This window comes from Triticum aestivum, chromosome 2A (genome assembly GCF_018294505.1).
Source record: "Triticum aestivum cultivar Chinese Spring chromosome 2A, IWGSC CS RefSeq v2.1, whole genome shotgun sequence".
NCBI lineage: Eukaryota > Viridiplantae > Streptophyta > Magnoliopsida > Poales > Poaceae > Triticum > Triticum aestivum.
The window spans coordinates 722,094,234-722,105,064 of record NC_057797.1 but is presented as its reverse complement, the minus strand read 5'-3'; the positions used below and the strand labels follow the sequence as shown (position 1 = coordinate 722,105,064).

At 48.4% G+C, this 10,831-nt stretch overlaps 1 protein-coding gene across 1 annotated transcript; it reads left to right on the top strand.

Moving 5' to 3' along the window:
• Positions 1-710: 710 nt before the first annotated feature.
• Positions 711-6,044, top strand: LOC123190555 (kinesin-like protein KIN-14H). Its single transcript, XM_044603221.1, has 17 exons — positions 711-1,117; positions 1,221-1,439; positions 1,531-1,675; positions 2,152-2,261; positions 2,346-2,465; positions 2,544-2,747; positions 2,861-3,070; positions 3,172-3,246; positions 3,333-3,479; positions 3,576-3,717; positions 3,813-3,922; positions 4,316-4,474; positions 4,554-4,753; positions 4,834-4,915; positions 5,119-5,223; positions 5,316-5,420; positions 5,513-6,044. Exons 1-17 carry the CDS (start codon positions 1,082-1,084, stop codon positions 5,699-5,701), a joined length of 2,358 nt encoding a protein of 785 aa, XP_044459156.1. The 5' UTR covers positions 711-1,081; the 3' UTR covers positions 5,702-6,044.
• The last annotated feature ends 4,787 nt before the right edge of the window (positions 6,045-10,831 follow it).

Here is a 10,831-nt window from a genome sequence, read left to right as displayed (position 1 = left end):
AAAAAGAAAAGAAAAGGAAAGGAAGCACCAACTAAAGCGGAAGAAGATACGACCGTCGAATCAAATACCGAAAGCCATTTTCCTAACACATCTGGACCAGGAAAATGAGTCACGGGGAGCTAATCCGGCAAAGCGACAAGACGTGAGCGGATTAATTAGCGAATCCGATTAGGCACGGCTAACCAAATTAAGCATTGCATCGCATCCCTCAGTCAATCATCATCAAATCAAATCAAAAGAGAAAAGAAATTAATCGTCGCATCGTCGTGGTCGTTGTGCAGTGAAGTGACTGAAGCGAGCCAGCGACGCCGCACCTCCGTGCTGCTGACTTCTCTTCTCTCCCTTGCGACCCGGAGGAACCCAACCTACTCCGAGGCCGGCCACAGAGAGAGAGAGAGAGCAACGTCGCACCGCGCGGCGCGGCGCGTTCACCCGCAGCCACCCCATCCCGAAGCCCACGACACGGAGGCTGACCGTTCACCCGCAGCCACCCCATCCCCAAACTGCCCCTAAAAAAAAACCCAGGCCAAGCGAACCGCGCGGCGCCACTTGCCCGAGCCCCACGCGCGCTGACGCGAGGCCGCCGCGCGCCGGCGCAGCACCCGCACCGGCCAGGCAGTGGCAGGCCCGTAAATAGCGTGGGCCCGGCGGGCCTGCAACGGCACCCCCGAGGCCCCCGCGTGCCCCGTGCCCATCCAAAACGTTCGAAACATTTTGAAATAGCTCCGCTCCTCCTCCGCCGCCGCCCCCCTCCTCCTCCCCCTCCCCCTCCGGCCTTCTCGCTCAGATCCGGAATACCTCCGGGGAGCTCGCTCGCTCGGCAGGCGATCTCTTCCCCGATCCGGCGGCGCGGCGTGGCCTGTCGGTCGGTCGGCGCTTCTAAGCCACGGGAGGTCGGGAGGGAAAGGGATTCCGCTGCCTTCGAGCCCACTCCACCCTGCCCCCCCTCCCTCCGTCCCGAGAAAGCTCCCTTTCCCCCACCCACCTCCACCACTCCATCACTGGCGAGGAGAGGAGAGGAGAGACCGCTCACTCTCCGCTAGTAGTAGTATTAACCCCTAATCCGGCTAGTAATAATCCCATGGCGTCCTCCCTCACGCCGCGCAGCCCACACCAGGTGACCCCTCCTTCTCTTCTTTCTCCCCCCTTTTCTTTCTCCCGTGAATGAATTTTTTCTTCGATTTGTTCCTGATTTCTTGGTGCTAATGGTGGCCTCGCAGAAGAAGGAGAACCTGGGGAGCCTGCGGCGCGGGATGGGGTACAACGCGCCGCCGCGCCGCAACGTCCTCTCGGCAATCAACAACGGCGGCGGGGCGAACAGCGAGCCGGCGCCGTCGGAGGCCGGGTCCGAGGCGCCCGCCTTCGAGTTCAGCGGGAGGGAGGATGTCGACCGCCTGCTCAACGAGAAGATGAAGGGCAAATCCAAGAACGACTACAAGGTCTTCCTTCTTTCCGGGTTTCTTGGTCCCGGGTCGATTTCGTTGCAGATTCGTTCGAGCGGGGGTTCCTGAACCGGTTGGATTTGTGCAGGGGCGGACGGAGCAGATGAGCGAGTACATCAAGCGGCTGAGGGCCTGCATCCGGTGGCTGGTGGAGCTGGAAGACGGCTACTTGGCCGAGCAGGAGAAGCTTCGGGGGCAGATAGATTCAGACAATGCTCGTCACGCAGAGTTTGGTGAGGAATTCTAATCTCTCATGCTCATAACTCCTTCCGTGACTGTTTGATCCTGTCGAGGGTACAAGTGACTCATTTATTATGCCACTTGCATATCCTTCTCTCATCAATTTATCATCCTCTGGTGGTGTCGAACCCGTGACCGCGTTCAGTACTGCATTATAATGCTGCTGCTTCATCTTTTGTGTCTGTCTGTTTGGTCTTTCAGACTGAGCTATTTTTAGGGAGTTCTTACTGTTCTGATCACCAGTTTATAATTTGCTGGTGTTCAACCATCAATAATGTACTCCCTCCGTCCGGAAATACTTGTCAGCGAAATGAATGTATCTAGACGTATTTTAGTTCTTAAATACATCCATTTTTATCCATTTATGTGACAAGTATTTCCGGACGGAGGGAGTAGTTCGTAAAAATGCAAAAAAATATAGATATTGCCATATTCTCAGAATCTGAATTTTGTTGGATTGTCTCTGCAGAGGCTCAGCTCAGTGGTGCGCTTGAAGAGTTGAAAGCGGCAAACTTGGAAATGACAACACGGTGTGACTCACTGGAGGAGAGCTTGAACAAGGAGAAGGCCGCCAGGCTGGTGAGAACTCCCACAACACTATTATGTATCTGATGTGATACAGACTTGAAGCACAACCTTAAGTCTCAATTTCCCAACTGGCAGCTTGCTGTGGAGTCCTATGAGAAGGAAAGAGAAGAAAGGGAATCAGCCGAGGCTTCACGGGATGTACTGACGGTCGATCTTGAAAGGGTCACTCATGAGGCTAAACGGTTTAGTGAGCAGGTAGAGGTTCAAATCACGATGTCTTTACATGAGTTTGTATCGTAAATCCTTTTGCTGACTGCAAAATTTGTGAACTAGCTAAAAATGGTCCAAGACACCAACAAAAGACTTCAGGAATACAACTCCAGCTTGCAGCAATACAACAGTAATCTTCAAGCTGATACATCAAAGAATGGAGAAATCATCTCGAAGCTGCAAAGGGAGAAGAGTGCAATGATGGAAGCCATGACTAATCTGAAAGATCTTAACAACTCAATGAAGAACCAGTTGGATTCTTCCATGGTGAGTTTTGTTTGTGACATGTAAAACTGTACTTTTCAGTTTTCAGGCTTAGTAGTTTGAGTCAACTCTTTCTTTCCCTTATAGTTTGCATAATCTATTTTATACTCTTTCAGTCCTCCCAGAAAGAAGCAATTAGAGTGAAAGAAGAACTTAGAAAAGAAGTAGAGTGCCTCAGAGCTGATTTACAGCAAGTTAGAGAAGACCGTGATCAGTCTGTTGCTCAACTGAATACCTTGACCGCTGAACTGGCCACTTACAGCGAACAGGCTAGAAAGTCTTCGAAAGACTCTGAACTTTTGAGAATAAAAGCGGCAGCCTTTGAGGTTTGTGCTTTCAGTTCATTTGGTTAATTTTCATGTGACTAGTTGGCTAGTCATTATGCTTCTTTTTTATGCGAAAGGCTTATCATTATGCTTGTCATCAGGAAACGTGCAGTTCACAGCAAGAACAAATTGAAACATTGCAGAAGCAGCTTGCAGTTGCAACAGAGAAGCTGAAGGTTAGAAAAGCATAATTGTAGCTCCCAGTTTTCACAATATATTATAACATCCTTTGAAGATTAATGTAATTATTTGCTTTATGCAGCATGCTGATGTGACTGCAATTGAGGCGATGACAGGATATGAAACACAGAAAGAGACAATTAAAGATCTGGAAGAGCGCTTGGCATATGCAGAGTTTCAAATCATTGAAGCTGATAAGCTACGAAAGAAGCTGCATAACACCATCTTGGTAATACTTGCAAAACAGTGGCAACAAATTATAAACAACACATTGCAATATTATGCAGATTTCTCTCTTGGTACTGATTATGTTCCTTTTTTGCAGGAACTAAAAGGCAATATCAGAGTATTTTGTAGGGTTCGGCCCTTTCTGTCGGACTCTGATTCTAATGGTCAGGAAGAAGCCATTATTTCTTATCCATCATCCGTGGAAAATGCTGGGCGTGGTATTGATTTGTTGAATCAAGGTGAATTATGCCACTTCACACTTTTTTGCTGGTTATGCCTTTGGTTTCTTGCATCAAATCTAAAGACATTATGCCTTTGGTTTTGCAATTTGTAGGTCAGAAATGTTCTTTTTCATATGACAAGGTTTTCGATCACAGCGCTTCGCAAGATGATGTGTTTGTGGAAATGTCACAGCTAGTTCAAAGTGCGCTTGATGGATACAAGGTAATAATCTTTCAATACAAAATTAAGCGCTGCCGCCATTGCCTGGTTGCACCTTGGAAGTGTCATTCATTTTCTTGTAGTAACTAGGCCATAGCAGCGTCTGTTAGAACAGTTTTTATTTTAGTATCTGCCATATTCCAATTGTATCTGTGTTTTTTCCACCACCGCCACACATAGAAACTGCAATTTGATGTGCCCATTCTTTTACAAATGTTTATTCTTGTGCTTTTGTGGTATGTGAAAAAATAGCTAACTTCTGTGTCACTGTCATCCTGGAGGCTTAGGCTTATTTATAGAGTTCAAGGCCTATTTTATTTGCATGCCTCTCCAATATTTATTTCATTTCAGTTAATATGATAGCTATTATGCTTAATTTACCTTTGCATGGTACAGGTATGCATATTTGCATATGGTCAAACAGGCTCAGGTAAAACTTATACAATGATGGGTAAGCCAGGCCGTGATCAGAAAGGTATCATACCTCGATCTTTGGAGCAAATTTTCAAGACCAGTCAGTCGCTAGAATCTCAAGGATGGAAGTATTGTATGCAGGTTAGTCTGTGCATTACATTGCAATCTAGCTACTGCAATGATATATTATCCATGTTGCTACTAAGACATTTACACGCAGGCATCAATGTTGGAAATATACAATGAGACAATTCGTGACTTGTTAGCACCTGGCCGCTCCAGTAGTGAGATGGCTGGCGGTAAACAATACACAATAAAGCATGATTCCCAGGGAAACACAACAGTCTCCGATCTTACAACTACTAATGTGTTCAGCACTGCTGATGTGACATCTCTTCTAGAGAAAGCATCCCATAGCAGGTATGCATTGGTTGCCGAACAAAAAACTTGTGCTGAATAATTATCTTCTGAATCTGATGTGATGTACCACATTTAAACAGGTCTGTAGGTAAGACCCAAATGAATGAGCAATCTTCCCGCAGCCATTTTGTCTTCACACTGAAGATATTTGGATCAAATGAGGTAGGTCACTTCTCTCAGCTTTGATTGTAAGAAACACTGTCTGAAACTTCACAAAATCGTTAGCTACCGACAGTTTTACATCACAAAATTGAGCGCGCGCCTAATTTATCAAGAATTGCTATTTTTTTTCAAAGGCTTTGCGTACCAAGTGAACACAGATATTGAAAACTGAGAGTAATATGGTGCTTTTGATCTGGTTGCAGAGCACAGGCCAACAAGTACAAGGTGTGCTGAACTTGATTGATTTGGCCGGGAGTGAGCGGCTTACTAAAAGTGGCGCAACAGGCGATCGCTTGAAGGAAACTCAGGTGAGCCGTTCAACATGAAACCTTAACTATGTGGTTGGGATTTGGTAATAATGATGCCACGGATTTAACTGTCGTGTTTGTTGATGTTTCAGGCCATCAACAAGAGCCTGTCAGCTCTCAGCGATGTTATCTTTGCGATTGCCAAAAATGATGACCATGTACCCTTCAGGAACTCGAAGCTTACATACCTCTTGCAGGTGAGTGCACTCTGCTGCATAAGTAGCCAGCATATGTATAAACGACCTGCACACTCCAAACAACTTCTTACATTGACTTGGCGTTGTTGCAGCCTTGCCTTGGCGGGGACTCGAAGACGCTCATGTTCGTCAACGTCTCGCCCGAGGCGTCCTCGGCCGGGGAGACTCTCTGTTCCCTGCGGTTCGCGTCGAGGGTGAATGCGTGCGAGATTGGGGTGGCGAGACGGCAGACACAGTCCAAGTCCTCCTCAGATAACAGTAACAGGTTGAGTTACGGGTGAACTATGTCCTGCCTGTCAACGGCCATCGTGACCTGATGATACTGCCTACATAACGAGCTAAGCTAGCAGCTCTGTGGGCCGACTTGGCCACGAGCGTGCTAGCGACGCGGCGCGGCTGGCCTCTGGTATTAGCAACATGTACAGTCAGTAGGGAGAGTGGCAGAGCATGCGCTGTGTGGCATTGAGAGCAGGAGAGAACCTCTGCTTCCTGCCACGATGATTCGTCTTCTGTTTGTAGTAGCTGATTGATTTGAGATTTATTGAGTAATGTTAACTGGCGCTATATTCTTTCTGTGTGACTTCAAGAATGAATCCATGTGCTGATGATATGATTGTGCGTCCATCAGTGTGTCTGCGACTCTGTTTTATAAGGGGCGGAACCAGGATTTGGCCTTAGGGGGAGGAACTCTGTTTTAGGTTTCTTTGAGACCTCTCTTCTTTTTTATGAAGAACAACATATATATGGGAGTTCCTGGATGCATTGTTCCAGAGTGACTGGTGAGTCCATGTTTGTGTCAATGAGTACATGTTTAAACCTTATACAAGAAAAGTAATAGTAAAGAAATCAAATATAGAATGAAAGAAAAAAGAGGAAAATGAAGAAGACAAAAACATGTAGAAGGAGCTTGCTGAGTGTAACACTCAGTAAAGTCATTCTTTTTTCTGATTAGCTGATAGAAAATATGTGATGTGTGTGCTTGCCTCTGATTGGTTGGGAGGTAGTGCCACACACCTCTCTACCTTCTTCGCCACACACGCACGCAAGCCACGGCGGCCACTCCCAGCCATGACAGCCTCATCGACGAGCCGCCCACAGAGGTGGCAGGGTCCGCATCGACGCGCAGGGCATGTATCCGATACCGACTCCACTCCTTCCACTCCCTACTATGATGACGACCGCGAGTCTACCTTCGCCTCCATCGGGTCCGACGCCGAGCAGGGGCTACAACATCTCTTGATGCTTCATGGAGAGTCTGCCTCCATCAGGGTTTGCCTAAGCAACTTTTTATTTATGCTATTGATGATCTCCATCCCCTCGCTCACCAGAGTCCTCGTGGGCGTGGCGATCCTCCGGGGAATCCTCCTCCTTGAGCCCCTCCATTCCGGTGCTTGGTCGTGGGGCACCAATTCCACTACCAAGGGAGGTTCGGGAGGTCCAGGGCGTGCCGAGGACGGTCGTAGGGACGACGACTCATGTGAAGTAGAATACTTTTTTAAAATTTTACTAAATTTGTTTGCTGAGTGTAATACTTGGAGAAGACATCACCCCTGGCCTAGTGCGTGGGTACCAGGCAAACACGAAAGTACACGTCATGTTCACTCGACAATGCCAAAGAAACAAATGCAATGAAGAATAGAGAAACCGGCGAATTTTCAACCGCACTTTGTCTTAACCCCTTTGAGGTGGTCGTGTACTGGAGGTGCCGAGACACGTCACCTATGAAAACGGCTCCTCCACATACATATGTTTTCTCTGTTCCTTCTGATCCAAATAGAGCCAGCCATGTATACATATATATCGTCAAACCTACGTGTACGTTATGTAGTACTCCATCTGTCCCGTATTACTTGTTGTTTAAATGGATGTATCTAGCACTAACTTAGTATTAAATACATTCATTTGAGCAACAAGTAATTCGGGACGGAGCAAGTGAAATTATCCAGTTAATCATCTGTCCCCGTTTCGCCTCCCAGCTGACCGGAAGTGAATCACATGTGACGATCAAATACCCAATCCACCTCGCACAACACAGGTGTGTTATGTTTGCACAACCTGCTAGCCCAATGTTGTACACATCCAGCGCACCAACTAGTATTGCAGAGACGGGGAAGATTATGGATGGCTCTGGCACCTATTCTATTCTCTTTGACATGAACCGAGGCCTTTTCCTTAGTCTCGAGGTCAATGAACAATGATGAAGAAAGCACCGTCCAGCTCGACAGGCATGGCACCTCTCGTCTCTGCGAATAAGACCAGGTTTATTTTCCCATCGCTTCCAAGATTTATCAAGTCATAGCGCAACCACCCTTCACATTCTTCACTACCCTTGTGCCTATGAGGCTATGACATGATGTCGCCATGCATATTGTCCTTGCTTGGCACAAAACTCTAGCATACCATCATCTCGCACACTCACAAATGAAAGATTTCCATCTCCGGCGATGCATGGAAATGGCATACCAGTGCAAGCTTGCATGAAGAGGAGGAGGTGGTGGGAGAAGACATGTGCCCCACGAGTAATGATGCATCTACAAAGATTTACTTAAAGATTTAACCTTTATAGGTCTAGCATTATTGGTGCCCCGCCGTCTGCCAACCAGAGGGCGGCACACCGTTGATCACAACATATGCTATAACAGGGTTCGTGTTAGGTAAATAAACCACGTCATGTTCAGTCATGGTATGTGTGTTGCGCGCTATGACGTGCGTGTTTTTTTGAGTCCGTAACACGTACTTATGTGTGTGAGTGTCCTGGTGGTGCGTGAGTCTTGTGCTCGCGTTCGTGTCCACCGTCTAGGTCAGTTCGGGGCTGGGCACTAGTGTGTGGGCACTCGTGTTGAAGTTCAGCTTGCCGCGTACTCTGTTGTGATCTGTTGGAGGTACACGTGGCCGGAGTCGAGCAGCGGAGTGCTGGCTGGGTCATGCGTTAGTGACCGGCGTGGTCTACGTGCATGGAGTCAGTGCATGGATGGGTTAGTTATTTAGTGGCCTAATTCGGCGAAAAAAAACATTGCTCTGTGCTTCTTCTTCTACCTCCGTCTGAGAGAGAGAGAGAGAGCACGAGTCTAGGGCTCAGCTCCAACAGTTCGTCGGCCAGTGTAGGCAGCAGGGCGCAGACGAGGAGGAGACCATGGCGCGACACATGTGGCATGGCGAAGTTGAAGAGCCCATCATGGTTGTCGAGGAACGAGTCAATAGTGAGGCGAGCACCGCCGGCCTGGAGACTGAAGAACCGCTGGGGGTGGCGGGGTTCCGTACTCAGGAGTTGAACGTGTCGCCGGGGGAGGGATACTGTTGAGATATAGATAATATATGTGTATTTCTTGTACAATAAGCCCTTCTCCTTCCATGTATAGTTGAGGACCAGGGCCGTCTTCAGAAATTCGGGGCCCTGGGCGAAAACCAAAATGTGGCCTAAAATTTCGAACAATTCACATAACATAAGTAGTATTAGTACGCGCACATCATACTCTCACTTTATTATATAATTTTGAATCTGTTTTATTTGTACCTTATTTAGGCATATATCAAATAGTAATGTTAAAAAGGTAAAGGGATTGCAAAGCAATGAACAAACCTCATGTTCTACCAAATAGGAGCATCTGTCTAATATTTCTTGAAATAAAATCTTCACATGTATCTTACGCTCTTCAGAACCATATTCATGCTTCCTAATTCTAGTAGATATGGTGAAGATTCAGAAACAAAACCTAACAAATTATAAGTGACCATTGATCAAACATAATCTAATTAGTTTCTAATAGTGTCGATTGCTAGATGACTAGATCATTCAAATACAAAGAAAATGAATTGAAAAAAGAACCTTGCTTTTGGAGATTAGAACATAGTCAGTAGTTTGGCCTGATGTGTTCCTCAATCCTGATTGAAGCAACGAACGGATCCGCAGTCCATACTGTTGCATCTTCACACAGTAAGATGATCAGCAATGGATTGGATCGGAGGTGACTGCGCTGCTGCCGACACGACTTCTAGGGCCGCGTGTAGGGCGAGGGTTTGGTGCTTTGTCGATCCCGGATCGCCGGTCGCGAGACCGAGATGGCAGTTCGCTCTAGCGATCTATATCCAGTGTTTCGATGGGCCTCTAACCTTCTTTTTTTTCTCTGTAAGTATATGTTATTTGGGCCTCTATAAGTAGCAGCCCGGATGCCCCGTCTGCAGCAAAGACACCACGTAAATCTAGTCAACACAGATACGTCAGTTTTTAGTTTTTCTAGCGATCTTTCAGCGGAAGGAGGCATCAAGCGGATTTTCTCGATGGAGGCCCCACGATTTTGGGGGCCCTGTGCGGTCGCTCACCTCGCTCCCCCTCATCGACGTGCCTGTTGAGGACGTGACTACCTCTTCTACTTATATATACGTGCATATTGCACCCGATTAATATATCGTGAGTTGCATAATTCTCTACATAGTATCAGCCTTAGTACGATCTCTCCTACCCTAGCGCGTCGTCGTCGCCTCCCAGCCGCCGCTGCTTCCCAAGCTACGCCCCGCGTCGCCGAGTTCTCGCCGCCACCGTAGCTTCTCCCACGCGCCGCAGGCTCCCTGCCGCCGCCCCCACTCGCGATCACCTTCTCATGCCGTCGCTAGCCGCCAGCCTTCTCGCCGCTAGCCGCACGCCTCCCGAACCCTAACCCTCGCTACCCCGCTGCCATCCAGCCCCGCCACCTCCCATCTACCAGAAACCCTAACCCGCCCCGGCCGCACCTAACCCTAGCCGCTGCCATGTCGGGTTCCAATCTCTTCGACCGGTCCGCCGCCTCCACTCCTCCCGTAGTGAAGCCGCTGAACCCCTTCGACTCCTCCACCGGCTCCTCCGCCGCCACCCTTCCCGATCCCGCCTACATCCGCGATGTTCCCATCGAACGTCGCATCCCGGTGATCCTCTCCCACAAAGAGGCGAATTTTTATGCTTGGAAGACATACTTCAATCTCCTCTTTCGTGAGTATAATCTGCAGGACCACATCGACGGCACCGCCAACTTCTTCGTCCTGAACCATGACGCCGACTGGCTGGCGATCGATGCCACCATCATCCGATGGCTCTTCCTCACCGTGTCCAAGGACATCTTCCACACCGTCGTTCGCTACAAGGATGATGCATGCACGGTGTGGAGCAAGATCGTCGGTCTCTTCACCAACAACAAGCTCCAACGGATCGTCTTCCTGCAGTAGGAGTTTTCCGGGTGTCATCAAAACGACTCCTCCGTCGACGACTACTGCATGCGCCTCAAGACCCTCTCCGACGAGCTCAATGACATTGGCTTCAAGGTGGGCGACGAGTTGCTCCTCTCCATCCTCACCGCCGGCCTCAATGAGGATCTCGGCAACGCCGCCTCCAACCTCACCCTGATGGCGAACCCTACCTACGAGCGAGCGGTGGCCTATCT